The 20,189-nt window shown below is 44.0% G+C and overlaps 1 protein-coding gene across 1 annotated transcript in view; it reads right to left on the bottom strand.

Moving 5' to 3' along the window:
• Positions 1-19,762, bottom strand: part of LOC141048955 (sodium-coupled monocarboxylate transporter 1-like) — a 125,296-nt gene extending 105,534 nt beyond the window's left edge. The window contains exons 1-6 of the mRNA XM_073545024.1: positions 19,344-19,762; positions 15,457-15,522; positions 14,787-14,838; positions 13,589-13,656; positions 7,670-7,824; positions 537-677 (exon numbers count right to left, since the gene is read on the bottom strand). Of these exons, the coding sequence (XP_073401125.1) occupies positions 537-677; positions 7,670-7,824; positions 13,589-13,656; positions 14,787-14,838; positions 15,457-15,522; positions 19,344-19,694 (833 nt within the window). The 5' untranslated portion in view covers positions 19,695-19,762. The remainder of the gene's footprint in view (positions 1-536; positions 678-7,669; positions 7,825-13,588; positions 13,657-14,786; positions 14,839-15,456; positions 15,523-19,343) is intronic.
• Between the last annotated feature and the right edge of the window lie 427 nt (positions 19,763-20,189).

The raw sequence follows: 20,189 nt of genomic DNA, 5'->3' as shown, positions 1-20,189 counted from the left end.
CTCTGAACAAATGTGTTTTGAGCGAGCGCCTAAAACTATGCAAACTGTGGATGGTCCTAATATCTTGGGGTAGGGCATTCCAGAGGATTGGCGCAGCACGGGAGAAGTCTTGGAGTCGGGAGTGGGAGGTACGGATTAGGGCAGAGGTTAGTCGAAAGTCATTTGCAGAGCGCAGTGGTCGGTTAGGCCGATAGACAGAAATGAGGGAGGAGATGTAAGGGGGTGCCGCACTGTGGATAGCTTTGTGGGTGAGAATAAGTACTTTGAATTGTATCGGAATTTGTAAAGGAACATGAATAATGTGAGAGACTTCAAAAATAATCCTGAACGTCTGGATTAATACAGTCCCATATTATCTAGATATAAAATCTCTCCACCTTATTAAGCAAGTAATCCCTTAACATAACAAAGATGACTTGGCACAGACAAACAACTTGTTCTTGTTCTGATGAGAAATGAATTAAACGGTTGCACACTGTGAATCATTGTCAGGTCAATTTGCACAATCTGGGAATTAAGACCACAAAATAACTTACAGTTTTGCTTGAAATCTGCTCTTGCAAGCAATGTATCTTTGCACTTGAGACTGATTAACCCCGTAGATTCCAGTCCACAAAAATGTTCCACCAATTACTATTGTCCAAAATGTGTGCCTCCGAAGTGGGTGTGGATCAAAGCTGTGAAAACAAAAGAACATGAATGTGAACACTTTATTGGCTGACTGACAGGTATTTGCAATAATTAATAGACATGAAATCATATCCCTTCTCTTTTTCAGTAGCTAGAGAAGGAAGTTGTTCCAAAGCAATTGATCTTGGTTTCTTTAGGTTCTGGAAATGCTGGAAATTAATAATTATATTATTGCCATAAGAGCTATGGGGGAAGCTTAATGTGTTTCATGGTTCTGATTGTGTAACCTTCTGTCTGACAAACAAAGCTAGACATTATGTCAAATACTATGGCCCCAATTCATCAAAATGGGGGAGGAGGAGTGAGCAGCAGGGAAATGAACAAACACAATAACATTGTGCAGAGCTCTGTAACAAATCAACACAGCTCAGCATTGCTGTGTAATAGCCACCATGTTGCTGCAGCTTGTCTGTGAGCTAAAATGTGAATGAAGAGCAGACATTCCCCTCTGCTGTGCTGTGCTACCCATGGGAGAAATCACTTCAGATCGCCTCCCCTCAGCAGACAGTCGACTGCAAGACACAGATAGAGCATGCACAGGGGAAAAGTGGTGGTGATAAGTCATGAGATTAATCTTCTTCAGATACTCCAGTATAGTAAAGGCCAAGAAAGCAAAAATTCTTCAGGGTTTGTAAACTTTTGAGCGCATCTATAGATATATATATATATATATATATATTCAGTGGGTAAAAAAGTATTTAGTCAGCTACCATATGTGCAAGTTCTCCCACTTAAAAAGATGAGAGAGGCCTATAATTGGCATCATAGGTAGACCACAACTATGAGAGTCAAAGTGAGAAAACAAATCCAGAAGGTCTCCTTGACTGATTTGGCAAGATTTATTTAGCAAATTATGGTGGAAAATAAGTATTTGGTCACCTAAATCATGCAAGATTTCTGGCTCTCACAGACCTGTAACTTCTTCTTTATGAGGCTCCTCCATCCTACACTCATCACCTGTTTGAACTTGTTATCAGTATAAAAAACACTTGTCCACAACCTCAAACAGTCACACTACAAACCCCACTATGGTGAAGACCAAAGAGCTGTTGAAGGAGACCAGAAAAAAAATTGTAGCCCTGCACCAGGCTGGGAAGACTGAATCTGCAATAGGCAAGCAGCTTGGTGTGATGAAATCAATTGTGGGAGCAATAATAAGAAATTGGAAGACATACAAGACCACTGATAATCTCCCTCGATCTGAAGCTCCACACAAGATCTCACCCTGTGGGGTCGAAATGATCAAAAGAACGGTGAGCAAATATTCCAAAACCACACGGGGGGACCTAGTGAATGACTTGCATAGAGCTGGGACCACCATAACAAAGGCTACCATCAATAATCCCCCCAAAAAAGCTAAGTAGACAATGGTTCATCCATAATATTACAACAGAAACCCGAAAGAAATAGGACCAAGGAGCAATATAAAAATGTAAATTTTATTATTTTTTCAAATGAGGAGTAAAATTAGTATGTAGTGTAAGGGGGTGAAGTGCAAGAAGAGCCGGGAGAGGGCTGCCTCCTTTGCTCCATGCCTCGAACAGTTAAACAGGGCAGCAGGTTCCCCAGGAGACAGAGGAGGGGCTGAGCACAGGGGGCCAGGAGAGGAGAGCAGAGAGCGGAAATCTTCCCAGGCTTTCTCTCAGTGCAGCATGGGGAGCTGAAGGGAAAGGACGCTGATAGAGACTGCAGAAGAGACAGAGCCTTCAGTCACAGAGAGAGTCTGGGGTAACGTGCAAAGGGACAGCAGAATGTTAGTACGTGAGTCTGCGTACTGTGGAGACAGTGGAGCTGCGCCCTGACCCCGTGGACAGACTGAGACCTGCAGAGAAGCAGAGACCGTATCCTGTGACTACGAAGTTGGAGTCTGCAGTGACAGATAAGTTGTGTCCTGATCCCCATGTGAAGTCTGTGTGTGCAGAGCAAGGGCTGTATGCTGTGATTAGAGACTTCCCTGTGAATCTCCTTAGAGAGACTGTGATAGTAGCAAGATGCTTCCTTGCAGACAGGCTGAATTCAGTGGCTGAGATGCTTCCCTGCGACCAAGGAACAGACTGTAATGCGACACTGACCTGCCAATAGAGACTGGCACAGGCAGATCCCCTGACAATGGTGAGGGAACGCCGCTTCCGCAGCAGAGGGAAGAACCTTGCATACAGGGGGGTACCGCCATCCGCATACCCCTTGAGCACTCACGTTAACCCCCCATACGCCAGTTGGACTATACCCAGGACCCCAGAGGCAGACGACATCAAGCACCCCTGGTGCCTGGGTGCCTACGTGGTAGAAGAGTGATCTCTACAAGCAAGATCTCCAGGAACTGATAAGTTTCTTCCCCATAAGAGAATAACTGTCTGTTGTTTTGCACTTCTGTTATTTCTTCAATCTCTGATATTACCTGTTACAGCTTTTACTCTGTTATATTATATGTTCACCAGATATTCTCCCTGTAAATAATCCTCCCCTTTTACTGTTGGTCTGCCTGCTCCGTGGTGACATATATTCCTCCTGCACGTTATTACACTAGTATAACAGTTATAAATAAGGGAATCAGCGACACCTGAATGCCACACAGAAACCGGGTGGGTATAAATTAGTTAGTGAAATCCATATATATCATATATGACCATGACAATAATGCAAATAATAGTAAACCATACATGAAACACCAATATAAGAGTAAAAATACCAGCCAGATATAAGGTGCAATACAGAGTATATATATATGCATATATTTAAATATATGTGTATGAATAGTGAATGTGGTCAAAAAAGACGTACATAAAGTATATACATATATATATATACACACATATAAGTAAGCAAATATCGCTCAAAAAAGAATAAATGACGAATATAAAGTACAATAGTTTAATAAAGGAGGAGCAAAAAACCGGACCTGCTGAAAAATATATAGAGAGATATATAAACTGGCAGCAAAGTTTACAGATGAAATACAGTGACTCAGCAGTTCAAAACAACATATATACTGGCCATAATAGTAATTATGTCAAACATTGCAAATATATTGGAAACCAACCTGGCTAAAGTGTGGGCATAGATATATATGATATATATGGATTTCACTAATTAACTAATTTATGTCGACCCGGCTTCAGTGTGGCATTCAGGTGTCGCTGATTCCCTTATAACTGTTGTACTGCATACTAATTTTACTCCTCATTTGAAAAAATAATAGAATTTAAATTTTTTTTATATTGCTCCTTGGTCTTGAAGGCTACCATCAGTAACACACTACACCGCCAGGGACCCAGATCCTACAGTGCCAGACATGTCCCCCTGCTTAAGCCAGTACATGTCCGGGCCCATCTGAAGTCTGCTAGAGAGCATTTGGATTATCCTGAGGAGTATTGGGAGAATGTCATATGGTCTGATGAAATCAAAGTAGAACTGTTTGGTAGAAACAAAACTTGTCGCGTTTGGAGGAGACAGAATGTTGAGTTGCCACCTACCTAATGAGAAGCATGGGGTTGGCAACATCATGCTTTGGGGCTGTTTCTCTGCAAAGGGACCAGGACAATTGCTCAGTGTACATGAAAGAACGAGTGGGGCCATGTATCGTGAGATTTTGAGTGCAAATCTCCTTCAATCTGCAAGGGCATTGAAAATGAAACGTGGATGGGTTGTTCAGCATGATAATGATCCCAAGCACACCACCAGGTCAACGAAGGAGTGGCTTCATTAGAAGCATATGAAGGTCCTGGAGTGGCCTAGCCAGACCCCATTGAAAACCTTTGGAGGGATTTGAAAGTCTGTGTTGCCCAGCGACAGGCCCAAAATATCACTGCTCTAGAGGAGATCTGCAGGGAGGAATGGGCCAACATTCCATCAACAGCGTGTGCCAATCTTGTGAAGACTTACAGGAAAAGTTTGAGCTCTTTGATTGCCATCAAAGGATATATAACACAATATTGAGATGAACTTTTGTTAATGACAAATACCGTATATACTCATGTATAAGCCGACCTGTGCGAATGGAGCACCCGCCAGGGCTATCGGGGCACTCGGCACCGGGCCCACCGATCTCAATGGGAGCTGTCACGGAAGCTGTGACCCGGTCCGTGGCCCTGGGGCTCCATGTCAAAAGGGGGTGAAAGAACAATTAAATAGAATTGATGAATAGTTCGTGACGCCACCTGTGGTGTTCGGCAAGGGAGATGTTAAGCCAACGCTGCATGCAGATCCTCTGGGACTGGTGGTGTGTTGCAGCCAAGATGGTGAAGCCCCCCACAGGTAGAGCTGTAGTCCCAGGGCAGTGTAGATGTAGGGGTAGCTGAGAGGCGCATGCAGTGTAGAAGCTAGTACCCAGATGTATCGGTACCAGGTGTGTTGGCGCAGGAATGACTGGAGGACACCAGGGCTTGTAGTTCCAAAGCTTTACTCACAGTCTGTAGTACACACAGGTGCCTGCCTCCGTGCTGTGTCCTCCGGGTCAGGGACTCAGTCGACCTCCAGGCAAGATAGGACGCTCCCTTCCAACACTCCGCCAACATATGCCTTTCTGAACGTCTCCTTTATAGCGCCTTTAAGTGTGAAAATCTCCTAGTACTGAGTTACACTGGAGTTCCTCCTGACAGATGTTCCCAAGAACTCTACTTGTACGGCAAACAGCTGTAGCCTGCTTCGGGGAGTCCTTACTCCTGAGTCCTGGCTTACTATCAATGTTGCTGTTGTGCCCCCAAGTCTTAGATGGGAGTAGTGAATTTACAGCCCACTACTCCACCAGTGTCTGGTGTAGAACCATTAGTGTCCATACAACCTCGGAGACCGGGCCCCGGCCTTGCACTTAGAACTTCTAGGCAGGGTTCTTCCTCTAACCCACGTCCTCTGTTCCCTTTTACTCCTACGTTCCGTACTCGTCTTTCCTTCTTATGGAAGATCAGATTTCGGTTCAATGTCTTTCTCCTTCTTTCCTTTCCCGTGCCAGCAGACCCAGGTCACTGAGATCTGCTGCAGCACCTCCTTCCTCCATCCCTCTCCCAGGGATCTTCTTTCCTCACCCCACTCTTTTATGTATTCTAAACTCCACCCGCCTCCCAGCACGTTTCGTGCTCCAAGCAGGGAGCCACCAAAGGTGCTCTGCTACACTCTAAGCAGGGAGCCTCAATGTGGCTTTGCTGAACTACTGTGTTGTGTGGGATGCGAGTGTTGGAGCGTGGTTAGGAGTCTCCAACTCACCTGGATGGTGGGGCACCACACCTCAGGATGAGGTGCAGTACCTCTGTGGCAACTGAACCCTCAGGGGTGCCACATATAAGCCGACCCCCCTAATTTTGCCACAAAAAACTGAGAAAACTTATTGACTCGTGTATAAGCCGAGGGTGGAATCCACAGACTATGCCCCCATATGCTGCTCCATAGTTTATGCCCCCATATGCTGCTCCATAGTTTAGCCCCCATATGCTGCTCCATAGAATATGCCCCCATATGCTGCTCCATAGAATATGCCCCCTTATGCTGCTCCATAGAATATGCCCCCATATGCTGCTCCATAGATTATGCCCCCATTTGCTTCTCCATAGTTTATGCCCCCCATATGCTGCCCATATACTGCTCCATAGACTATGCCCTCATATACTGCTCCATAGACTATATCCCCATATGCTGCCCCATAAAAAAGGCCCCCATATGCTGCCCCATAGAATATGCCCAATATGCTGCTCCATAGACTATGCCCCCATATACTGCTCCATAGACTATGCCCCCATATACTGCTCCATAGACTATGGCCCCGTATGCTGCTCCATAGACTATGCCTCCATATGCTGCTCCATAGAATATGCCCCTATATGCTGCAAAAAAAAAAAAGCCATACTCACCTCTCCTGGGTTCATCGCCACTGTCTGCCGCTTCTTGTGTCAGTGACTGTTCAGCCAGCAGAGGGGCGGCGCGCACTAACCATGTCACTGCGCCCCCTGCTGCCTAAACGTCACTGACACAGGATGCAGCAGAGACAGCGGTGAGCAGCGATGGACCGAGGGACAGGTGAATATCGCTATACTCACCCATCCTGCCGCGGTCTCTGCAGCCTCGCTCACTTCTCCACTGTCTCCCTTCCCTTCCTGTCTTAAGCAGTCACGTGGTACCGGTCATTACACTCATGAATATGCGCATAAGCGGCACCACGTGACCGCTGAAAACAGGAAGGGAGACAGTGGAGAAGCGAGCGAGGCTGTAGAGATCGCGGCAGGACAGGTAAGTATGATCTCTGACACCCCCGCTCCCCCTCCCCCGCTGACCCCCAGGTATATGATCCATGTATAAGCCGAGAGGGGGACTTTCAGCCCAAAAAAATGGGCTGAAAATCTCAGCTTATACGCGAGTATATATGGTACTTATTTTCCACCATAATTTGCTAAATCAATCTTGCCAAGTCAGACATGGTTACTTTCTGGATTTGTTTTCTCATTTTGACTCTCATAGTTGTGGTCTACCTCTGATGTCAATTACAGGCCTCTCTCATCTTTTTAAGTGGGCGTACTTGCACAAATGGTGGCTGACTAAATACTTTTTTTCCTGACTGTATATATATATATATATATATATACAGCATATCTATCTATCTATCTATCTATCATGAGAAAGATTCAGAATATAATGTGATTTAATCTACTACTTTTGCTGGTATTTTCAGTCCAGTGGGCGGTCATATCAGTGACTGACAGCCTTCTTTGTATAAATGTGCACACATAGATAGCTGTCAGTCACTGATAGGACCACCACCGGACCAAAAATCCTAGAAAAACCAGAAGTTTAACTGATTAAAAAACAGATTATAGCGAATATTTTCTCACCAAACTATATGTCAGTCTATATATCTCCTCCTGCTCGATAACGTGATGTCTGCAGATTTGACTGCATTGGTGACAGGTTCCATTTAAGGCCACATGTTGCTTCTATGGAAACTACATCATGCTATCCTGTGTAAGCCTGGCCGGTAAAAGAAATCAGTACTTACTCCCAGAAGTTTAGCCTCCCGCCATAGTAAGAATCATTGATGATTGTCTGTATTCCACCTTGCACTACCACACCTCTTATGATGACAGCTATAAAACCGGCCAACATAATCACAATCTGGAATGCATCTGTCCAGATTACAGCTTTTAGACCACCCTAGAAAAAACAACATTATAAGGTTAGGTTTTTATTATTGTTTTACATTTGAAACTGATTCTCTGTCTTTTAGTTAAACTGCCCCTCAAAAATTATTTTAGCCTAAAGAGAGTTTAGTTAGTTATCAGGGAGAAAAGGTCACCTGCTTTATATCCCCAGAAACAGCTCTACCTTTGTCTATAGCTTTTTTTTTTTAGTATTGTGGCTCAATGGAAAGTGAATATTGCTGAGTTACAATATACAATACCAAGATTGATTTTTTTTAAATATTGTGAAGAAAAATAATATGAAGTTCAAGCATTTTTACGGAGTTTCTTTACAAACTTTTTTGTTTGGGGTATGTTATTCTGTATGTTTTCAACACAATGCTATCACAGAAAAAAAGTCAATGCCATTATGAATGCCAGTAATTTGTTAGAATTAGGCCTCTTTCACACATCAGGTTTTCGCCGTCAGGCGCGATCCGGCGCTTTTGACAGAAACCGGATCCGGCGAAATGCAATGCCGGATCCGGTTTCCCCCCCATTGACTTGCATTTGCGCCGGATCGCGCCGGATGGCCATGCGTTTCATCCGGTTTTCGCCGGATCCGGCAATGTGTCGCGATCCGGCGTCTGGAAAAAACGGCTACTGTAACGATTTTTGTCTCCGGCGAAAAAGCCGGACACGCCGGATCCGGCGCGTCCGGCTTTTTCACACAATGAAAGCCTATGAGCGCCGCAATGCGCCTGATCCGGCGAAAGCCGGATCCGGTGGCCGGATCCGGTTTTTTTGGTCTGAGCATGCTCAGTAGCTCTGCCCACAAGACATATATAAAAGCAAGACAGTGGGACCCACAGCCACACCCAACATGCCACCCAAGAAAGCAACCAAGCGCAGCAGGAGAAGGCAGGAGACCACTGCAGCACCATCAGCACCACCACCACCCCAAATGGAGCAGCAAATGGAACATGCTGAGGAGGGGAGGCCAGCAGCAGATGAGAGACGGTAATTATCAAATCCCCCATTCCTCCAAACTAGGGCCATGGAATATCAAGATATTCATTGGCCCTTTGTTTCTCTTTATTCAACAGCCGCCAAAGAAATGCAGCAGCAGCAGCAGCAGCAGCAGAAATGGCATCACTGGCAGCAGCAACAGCAGCAGCAATACCCACAGCCATGGAGTCTGGCCATCAACAGGACAGCACATCTTCTTCTGGGAGCCCTCCCTCGCATCGTCAGCGTTTGACGGTAAGTTTTTATTTCCAAAATCCATCATCTCTGTAATATATGTCTATTCATTGCCTTTTATTTCAAAACAGGAATCACAAGATGAAGAGGAGCTCCCAGAAGAAGAAGGAAGGGGTGGACAGACACCTGGAGTGGGCTCACAATTGGTAAGTTTTTTGCATCAAACGCAGAAACACAACATCACACTACACACAACACATAGAAAACAATGTTCTGCAGACCACACACAGCAAACAAATGCCTACATCCAAAGACATAACATTTTTTGTTTTCTTCTCTAGTCTTCCCAATCTGGTGCTCGGCCAAGAGGTCCTCGCAGTGCCTCCCAGGGTCGTCGGCGACAGCAACGCGGCGGTCACCAGCGTGTAAGTATAAATATTTTTGCTTTGTTTTTTTGCACTTTTTATTTCATTTCTTTTGTGGAGGCTAATTATGTTATTTTTGTCTTTTTCTTTAACAGCCTTCACAGCGTGCTCCCGACTCTGACGGTGAGGATGGAGGACTCGATGTGGACCACCTCATCGATCTCGTCAGAGAAAGGGAGCCGCTCTGGAATATGGCTGACCGCCGCCACGCTGACCTGATCATTACCCGACGACTCTGGGAGGAAATCTGTTCGCTCCTTGTGGGCCGCTGGGAGGACCTCGAAGCTCGGGCCCAGATTAAAGAGCGTAAGTATATACAGTACCGGTTGCTTGATGTAAACCAGTGTTTCCCGAACTCCAGTCCTCGTGGTCCCCACGGATCATGTGTTCAAGATTTCTATTTACTATGGAAATCCTGAAAACATGACCCCTGGGGACCATGACGACTGGAGTTTGTGAAACACTGATGTTGTATACTAACCACTCCTTTCTCGTTTCAGGGAACAGAATTGTGAATCGGTGGCGGTCTGTGAGGGATCGTTTCAAGAAGGAGTTCAATAAAGAGATGCGGGCCCCCGAGTGGATCTGGAGGACGCAGGAGCAAGTACAAGTACGCACAAGCCCTGTCGTTCCTCCGGGAGACAATGCTCACCAGAAGGTAAATATTACACACCACATGTGACAAAAAAATGTTTAGATGTAACTTTTTTTTTTCAGCCAGGGCCATACCATGTCACTATTTTAATTGTTTTTTTTTCTCTTTATTCCACAGCACGGTGAGCAGCACTCGGGAGCCTGCACGATTGGACCCTTCTGAGGCGATCCCTGAGGAGACCGGCACCGAGGGACACTTCGACCGCCCCGGTACATCTGCACCTTCCCAGCCTTCCCACACATTCGACCCATCTGTCCCATCCACCAGCACAGGAGCATCGTGGCCGCCTACATTACATGAAGCTGCTGGTGAGGAGATCGCTTTCCCTTTACCCCACCCTTCTGCCCCTGCCACCTCTAGTACACCTGCGGGTACTGGGCGACAGCGGCAGAGGGGTCAGGAAAAGAGTTATGCGCAAGAGTTCTTGCATCTGAATGCATCTTTCCAGAACTGTCTAAAAGTCTTGTCAGAGCAAATCTCCGCAGGCTTTCAGCAGATCAACTCCAGCATTCTGGAGGTGAAGACACTTCTGCAAACCATGCATTCAGAAGCAAGATCTTCACCAAACCACACCTTTTTCAGGTCTGTTGTGGAGCGCATGGCAACACTATCTCCAACCCAGCAGATGCATGTAATGCATTCGTGCCACGGTGCTCTACAGCAGGTTACCTCCCAACCTCCACCTCCCACCACTGTAGTTCCTCCACCTGCACCCCCTCCAGCCACTTTCCATCCTCCCCCTCCTATTACATCTGCACCCCCTCCAGCCACTTTCCATCCTCCCCCTCCTATTACATCTGCACCCCCTCCAGCCACTTTCCATCCTCCCCCTCCTATTACATACCAGCAACCTCCCCAGTACCAGACATCTCCCCACTTCCAGCAACCTGCCCCGTACCAAACTCCTTCCCCGTACCAAACTCCTTCCCCGTACCAAACTCCTTCCCCATACAACTTTCCATCAACATCATCTGCTCCTACAGTCCCTGCCCAACCCTCCACTCCACCGCCCACCACCTCTTCTGCCTCCCACATGTCCACCCATTCTGTAGCTTTTTCCACACCTTCACCTCTAACTGTTCCTTCCCCACCACGATCCCAGTCCTCTCTCCACACACCCAGTGTCGAAGTGTCCCGCAGCCCCTCCAGCAGTATTTCCACCCCACACTACACAGATTTGTAATGTGTGTTTTTTAATAAAAATGCCCATTGGGTTTAAAACCTTTATTAAAAAAGTTTTTTGCACTTTAAAAACATTTTACAAAAAAAAAAAAATTTTAAATAAAAGTTAAATTATCGTTTCACAATGGTTGTCTGTCATTTCTTTCTGCGGCGAACTATGTTTAAAAAAAAGGTTAAATACAGGGTATTTCAAAGGTAAAAAGGTATTCAAAACCAGGTATATAACTGTGGGTAAATTTTAGCTTTTTGCCACAGTTGTGTTCCTGGTTGTGTTTGAAGCAAAGTATTTCACCTAAAAAGTTGTGTTTATTGTTGGTGATTTCCTAACAATGTACACAACTTTTGGTAAAAGGTGAAATACTTTGCATAAAACACAACCAGGTACACACCTGTGGCCTAAAGCTAAAAATAGTAAGACCATGACAAGATAGCCAACTTTGGTTGGCAAAGGTATATACTGTTGGTCCAGAAGGTACACAAGTTTGGTTAGGGCACAAATCTTTCACACTCTGTCATCCTGCCAGTGTACTCTGCCTTGAGGTGACATAAAGTATAGTGCAAAATTGTCCCTCATTACTGAAACCGTCACAGAACTTCTAGTGGTAATGTCATGGTAATCTTGCAAGGTGGTTTCTTCAGAGGTGTCCTCAATGGAAATGGGTTCCTTGCAGATAACAAAATTGTGGAGTACCACGCGCGCTTTGATCACCTCATCCACAGTTTCTGTCTTGAGGTTGATCGCAGTCAATAGGACCCGCCATTTGGCTGTCAGAATACCAAAGGTACATTCAACCATTCTTCTTGCTCTTGTGAGGCGGTAATTAAAAATGCGTTTTGGTCTTGTCAATCCTCTGCTAGAGTACGGTTTCAAAAGGTGTTCTGACAGCTGGAAGGCTTCATCCCCTACACAGACAAATGGCATAGGTGGACCAGATGTTTGCGGCAGCGGTCTAGGTGGTGGGAACTGGAAGGTGTTTCCATACAGTTTACGCCCCATGGCAGACAGTTTGAAAACTTGAGAGTCATTGGAGCGGCCATAGGCCCCAATATCAACCGCAATAAATTTGTATTCCGCGTCAGCGATGGCCATGAGGACAATTGAAAAATATTTCTTGTAATTGAAATATTCCGATCCCGATCCAGCTGGCTTTACAATGCGGATATGTTTCCCGTCCACAGCGCCCAAGCAGTTTGGAAACTGACATATCTGTTGAAACTTGTCAGCAATTTCAATCCACCTCTCTGTTGTGGGCTCTGGTAAAAACTCTTCAGCTAAGGAGTCCCACAGTGCATGGCATGTGTACTTCACAATTCCAGATATGGTGGAAATCCCGAGTCTGTACTGGAAATGCAGTGACGAAAGGGATTCTCCAGTTGCAAGAAATCTGTGGGGAATTAAAAACAATAAATTAGTTTTAAATCACAGCATTACATACCAAAACTGACCTATAACACTTGGAGATACAAACTACCACCAACAAGATTGCAGTGAAAGTGTGCTCTGATGCGAGCATATCCAATAAATGTGGCTTACCTTAAAGTCACCATCAGACGCTCTGCGGGTGAAACAGAGAAGCGGCAATAGGTGTCCGCTTTTCTTATGAGGTGTGCAATGCGCTCCACCAAGTAATCAAAATTCTCCATTTTCATCCTAACACATCCAAAAAATGTATCCGGGTTTCGTCGAAGGTCCATGCAGAGTGTAGAATAGACCCCACGCGTCATTCTCTTGGCTGTGATGGGGTGGATCCACAAACGTCGTCTACGATGCCTGATGCGCTGCTGTCTCGCTCTCTCCTTCTCCAGAACAATCACCCTCAAACGATTCGCCTCCGCTATAAAATCCGCCAAATTCTTCAAAATATTTCCAATGACAACATCCATCTTCCCCAGTAACTTGCTCTTCTCTCCAACCTGCACTTTCTCCTCTACAACCTGTCAAAGAAGGGCTGTAGGAACATGCTATATATAGTTTTCCAGTAGCCAATCCCGTTCGGAAGGCCACAAGGGTCAATTTTAAAAACCGGATCCGGCGTAATCCGTCGAAAAACGGATAGAAAAACGGATGTACCGGATGAGACGGATCCGGTTTTGTCTGTCAAGAAAAAGACGGATCCGGCAGAAAACCGGATCCGTCACATCCGGTTTTACGAAACATTTGCCGGATCCGGCGTTCCGGCACGACGCCGGATCACGCCTGACGCCGAAAACCTGATGTGTGAAAGTAGCCTTACAAGAAAACATAGCAAACTATATAAAGTATTAATGTAGCATTTATTACTGCGGTGCTGTGGAATATTTTGTGATAGTTGTAAGCAATACTGTTGACATACCAGTGTGCAGTAGAAAGTACACACTAATCCGGTTGCAATCATTGCTCCCCAAAGATTAAATCCAGAAACTAAAAAAAATAAAATAAAACATTGATCAGCTCTGCACATTGTTATAAAATTAAATGAGAGAGTACATCTATTTTCTGGTTGTCTATCCCTTAGTTAAACCTGAGGAGATGCCAGGGCTCAATGGGTTGGAATATCTGAGAAGGGTATACATACCCTTATATACTACTGATCTATATCTGTTTCCTTAAAGGGGTTGTCCTGGACCTAAACATTGATGACCTCTCCAAAGGAGAGGTCATCAATGTCTGATTGGTGAGGTTGCGACACCCAGGTCCCCTGCCAATCAGCTCTTGGCAGTGACCGGAACTGCTCAGTTATGGAGCTGCACAGCTCAGCTCAGCTCCGTCAACTGTAGTGGTCGCAGCCGGGTACTGTACATCCGCCCCCTTTTCAAATCAATAGGAAGCTGATGTGCAATATCTAATCGTGGCCATATGTAGCTACGGAACTAAGCAGTTCCAGTCGCTTCTGACACCAAGAAGACTTGATTGGCAGGGGAGAAGGGTGTTGCACCCCCACTGATCAGATGATGACCTATGCTAAGGATAGCCCATCAATGTTAAAGTCCAGGACAAACTATTTATAAGTTTTTAAGTTTCATAAGCTTGTGCTCCTTGAAGATAAAATAGTGTTACTCACTCTCCCTTCCCCTCCTTCATTGCTCCAGCCATTATTGACAAGCTGCAAGCCTGCAAAGGTGATGTGAAAAATACAGTGTACTTTACTGATGCAGTGATTGGCTGCAGCAGTAGTCAATTACTGCATTAGCAAAGTTGCTGGGGCTAATGATTGGTGGCAGCAGCTACATGCCCTGTAGTCCTGACGACACCACTGTAGCCTGTCAATAAAGAATAAAGTAGCAGTGGAAAAGCAATTCTGGGGCGTCGCAAGGTGAGTAATTGCTCAGTTTGTTATATTCAATTATTACAAACTGACAGACCTGAAAAAAATATTAACTGAAAACTCATTTATCAGACTATGAACCTCATAGTCCAAGTTTGTTTTGCTTTTTTACAAGACATCTTTCATATTTTGCTTTGAAAATTTTAATACCGTAATTAAGCTGGCTGGACTAGTATCCTGAAGTAGGGCTAGGATTGCCAAAAAGGCTTATGCATGTTATACCAACCTTGATTCAATGCCAGGGCAGGCGCATAGATTACAATCCCTGTATATAGTATCTGAAATGAAAAACACAATTATTTACACCTTTTGTTATGTTTTGTGTGATCCCTTGTAAAAGACCACTAATGTTGTCACTCTGAAGGACAACTCCATCTCAATCAATATGTTTCCCCCTAGTAAAATATTAAGGCTGGGATCACACACAGCGAGATACGGCCGAGTCTCGCTGGTTAAAACCAAGCTCTGGCGCCGGCACTCCGGAGCGGAGCGTGCGGCTGCATAGAAATAAATGGAGCCGCACGCTCTGCTCCTGTGTGCTGACAGCAGTGCCGGGTATTACCAGTGCGAGACTCGGCCATATTCCTCACATGTGTGATCCCGGCCTTACACTTATCCTCACCTTCAGTGCCAGCACCATTTCAGTGGTGTCAGGACTGGTTCTCCCAGGGCTTGTGTGACATTGTTATGTCACGTGAACCCTGAGACCAATCAGCAGCTACTTCACTGACCCCCTCTTTTGGACAAATCAGATAACCATAGGAAGTCAGAGCTGTGGCTGTTCTCTCACTTCTTCCAGATGTCAATTATGTCCAAAGGGGCTGTGAGTGAAGCAGCATCTATACTGCATCTGAAATAAGCCTTGCTCTATATAAAAAAAATATTTTTTTACTAACCATCTCTATGATGAAAATGACTGTTCCGAGTATCCGCACGGTTCTGTTAAATCGGAGTTCCAGATACTGTAAGAAACTTTTCATTAGTCACTTCCAGGACAGTTAAAGAAAATTGGTCAAACGGTGATAAAAGACATTATTTAGCACTTTAACCTGAATTATTACAGACATATAGAAAATACTGTTACTGTCGCATCATAGAGAAACGTCAGAAGAGCTTTTTATTAAAGAAAATATCGGAAATTGCCACTATTCGCTAGCAGTAAGTAGCTAGTAATGTAAATGCATGCTAGTGTGACGATTGCTTTGTAATTTGCATGGCAATTTAGGAAGGAATAGAGGAAGGAAGAAAGGAAATCAATAAGGAAGGACGGATGGAATGTTCAGATTATTTCAGATTATTCCGTTTTTTGGGTAAATTGAGTCTGCCACTCATCACAGTGTGGTGTGATCAAATGATATTACACCTCATTGAACTTGTAGAATGTCAAAGCTAGCCTAACTAAATAGACAGGGTGTTCTCTGCCTGCCACTGTCTGGACTGCACGTGATTTATGTATACAATGCCATAGCCCACAGTAACCACATGTGATTGAAGCAGTAATTTTGGCATTAGAAGAACTGGGCCAGTCTGGAGGTAAGTACGGTCTATGTTTATTTTCTTTTTATGTGGGATACTTTAGCTCAGAAAAAAAGGTTGTCCAGTAGTGGACCTCCCACTATAAAGGGTTTGTTGTCTTTTCTAAAATGTTCTTTCAATCACACTGATATAATTATAAAAAAAAATGTTGCGTCTCTGCCCACGTAGACGGCACAAGTCACTAAGTTCAGGAATTGGCTGCAGCACTTTATGATCTATGCTTTTAGGTTACGTTCCCACAATCAATTTTTGGAGAATTCTTAACCTTGTATATTTTCACAGTCTAAAAAAATGCAGCATCTAAGGTTATGTTCCCACGGGCAGAAATTGGCAGCGTTTTGGACGCAGAACATGTCCGCTCCGTCCAAAGCGCTGCCGGCTTTTGAACGCTGGTGATTCCGCATGTGTTCATTGAACCGTGTGGAATCACTGTCTCCTATACATTGAACAGTGATATTTATCTTGCGGAGATGGAGCGTCTCCGCAAGATAAATAGACATGCTGCGGTCTGGAAAGACACGCCCACATGTGCGCCTCCGCAGGGTAGCCGGAGGCATCCCTGCATGCATAGTGGACATGGGATTTCATGACATCCCATCCACTATGCTGTAACATCTGACCGCTGTGGGTTGGATGCTGCGGATGTATGCAGCGTCCAGCCCGCAGCGTTTGCTGACCGTGGGAACATACCCTTAGGCTGGGATCACACATGTGAGTAACTCGGACGGCACTCGGGAGCGGAGCATGCAGCTGCATAGAAATACAAGGAGCCGCACGCTCCGCTCCTGAGTGCCTGTGGCAGTGCCGGGTATTAAGATGTAAGACTTGTCCAAGTTTCTCGCATGTGTGATCCCGGCCTTACAGTTCCAGCAAAGTGAATGGGATTTACAAAAATCTCATGCCCACTGTGCTATTTTTTTTACAATGGAAAATTTATCAACTCACTACCATAACAAAAAATGCCTGAAAAAAATCTTGTGGAGCATTGGTCGGTATCCTCGAATAATAATATAAAAAATGCAATGTACCGGAAGAAAAATAAAAACTTTGGTGCCAATTCATTAAATCTTTCAGATGTCTGGTGTAAAAGATTTGAATAGTCGAAAAATGTGGAAATAACTTGGAGTTGTGACTACATTTTGTAAATTTTGGCGTCTTCCATGGAAAAAGGCGGAGCTGGCAAGAGACGGAGGCGTGACAGGGCAGAACACCACAGCTTGTCTAATTCATGACAGGCTGTGGCATTCCCTATTCCAGTACCTGACTGGAGTGAGATTTCTGATGTAGCGCATGGAGGTGCACACCACTCGCCAGAAGTTCCAGACTGATGAACTGGCATGCACCTCTTCATGAATGAGGAATGTCTGATCTAGCATGCTCTCTTATTGAGATGAATGACGGAGTTATTGATGAATCGGACCCTATGTCTTGATTTAATAATCATCTTTGTGTATGGATTTTCCCAAACAAATCGGATTAGATGCAGAAAATCCACAGATAAAAAGCAAATATGTATTTTTAGTGCATTTCTGCTGCAAAAATGTACCAAAACACATATAATCTGCACATGTCTGTATACGTTGATTAAAATCAAATACCAGGAAGCATCAAAAACAAAAATCAGTAACAGCTCACCAAATACTCATGATGGGAACATAGCCTTAATGATTTAGGGAAGTTTTTCCTTAAATAGTAAAATTAGAAAATGTAATTGCTTTGCATAAACTTAATTATAAAAACTCTTACAACAAAAAAATTGTAGCGATGCAGATGTACATACTTCAAGAATTCAATCCCTGTTTATTACAAAACAAGTCCTGAATTTGACCCACTGGCATACATACTTTGGATCAGTTTGGTATTTTAAGCCCTTAAAGAGATTGACCACTACTTAGGATAGAACAACAGAGCAGCATAATATACAAAGGGTTTGATCACTACCTATATATTGATGACCTATCATTAAGATAGGCCATAAACATCTGATCGGTGGGTGTGAAACACTCGACACCCCCACCAATGAGCTGTTAGAAGTGTCGGTGGTGGTTGAAAGTTCTAAGATGCTGTCAGAACAGAGCAGCTCAATCAAAACTATAATGGTCGCAGCTGGGTATTACTGATCCATCCCCCATTCATTTGCGTGCCAAATTAGAAATGACAGAGCTGATGTGTTCCAGCAGGATCCAAAAACATCCTGACACTGCCATTGGTAACAGGTGATCAGCTGGGTACCGTGTGTTGCACCCCTACCGATCAGATATTGATGTCTTATCTCAAGGATAGGTCATCAAAAAAAAGTAATGGCCAAACCCTTTAACATTATATATAATGCTACACTAATGTCCATGAAGACCGCTATAGAATGTATTTGTTATTATAAAATGTATTAAGTTTGTAAATAATTAGTTAGAACTATAGAAATAGGTTTCTCGGAAAATCTTAAGGCCGCCATAAACATGAAATTAAAGTTGCCCAGCTAATATGTATGGGGGCTTCTGACTCTTCCCAACAAATTATGTCAGCGAAACAAAGGATTGGACTCTTTGAATAAAAACTTTGCATTCTTTTGTTCTTATTTGAGTTTCTGGTAGAGGCTTACTCCCCTCTCTCCATACACATGTGCCCTTTGCCATGATGAGCATGCGTGTTTTTGGCAGCTTTGCAGTTCTGTACATTTATAACTTCAGCTTTTCATAGCTTCTCTTAAGCCTTCATGACATTGTTCAGCTCAGTGTCACTATACCCATCATTACGTATTTATTCTCTTATTGAATGGTTACTTAATTTAGTGCCCCACCATGTTAATTGACCTATCACCATGTATGAATGGTCACTGGAACGTGTGCGAGGACACAGAATACCGTCCAGAAATGTATGGAAACATTAAAAGAACATAAAAAGCTCATATCTTAGGTTGGGCTTAAATAAATAGGGCTAAAAAATGATGCAGTGCTTTATATATCCTAACACATACTGTGACAAAATCATCCATCAGGTACTAATTTCATGGACTCCTTGGCTGTCCCATATGCACAGAGCATGAGTGTCTTCCAACATGCTGTGTGGTACCCATTCATTTTTAAAGATACACTTCCCATGTATACCACCATTACCACTTATGTGCTTTCTTTTTTAGCCATTCTTACATATCTTCTTCACTCCATCATGCCACGCTCATTTTTTACTAACGCATCCTTGATAATTATAATGATACTTATTATAGTGAGATGATCCAGGCTAGACATACCTCATAAGTGCTGGCTATGTTAAGCCTGTAAAACACAGGGAGGAAGACTTCTGCCGAAATAATCACTACCAGTGCATATGATATAGCAAAGATGCTGTACATTGCTCCATAGCGATACACATCAGCTGGAGTTCCAAGGATGGTGACAGCGGACATGAAGCTGGCAGTGAGGGACAGAGCCACTGGCACCGCTGTCATACTTCTTCCTCCTGTGAGAAATTCTTTGGATGTTGTCTTCCCTCTTCCAGCGAAGGCATAATAGATCCCAATACCTGCTGATATTACCAATACTGCAGCAAACACAACATAATCCCAAGGAGAGAAACGTCCAATTTCTGTAGAAGAACCCATGGTGTCTGCACATAGACAGCTTATTGCTATGTCCTAAAGCCGTATGACTTAAGTATACTGAAGAACAGGTTTATACATTAACAATGCACCAGTAGGCTGGATTACATCTATTTTAGGTGCCAGCTTGATGCAATAGCCAGAGGGATAGTGACAACACAGGACTAATAAGTGTGACGTTATAAAATGGGTGGAGTAGTTCAGATAAGTTGACAATGAGATCAATTAAAGAGTTTACATTAGCTGAAAAAAAAACAACTCCTCTTGCACAAAACTTCTTACACAATTCATGTGCAATGTAGCTGTATAAATTCTATTCATTCTGAATCACATAGTGCTAAGGGAACATTCTGTGAGTGTGACCTCTGCAAGTTTCAAAAAATAAAGGTTTAGAAAATGAACAATATAATACACAGTGTCCTGATGTACAGGAGCGATTTCTGGTTTTACCCAATATAAATAACTTATCTTAATATATAATATATATTTTATAATTAT

Source organism: Dendrobates tinctorius, unplaced genomic scaffold (genome assembly GCF_039654945.1).
Source record: "Dendrobates tinctorius isolate UK_male_01 unplaced genomic scaffold, ASM3965494v1 ptg000139l, whole genome shotgun sequence".
Lineage (NCBI taxonomy): Eukaryota > Metazoa > Chordata > Amphibia > Anura > Dendrobatidae > Dendrobates > Dendrobates tinctorius.
The sequence above is the reverse complement of the archived record's forward strand: the minus strand, read 5'-3'. Positions and strand labels throughout refer to the sequence as shown.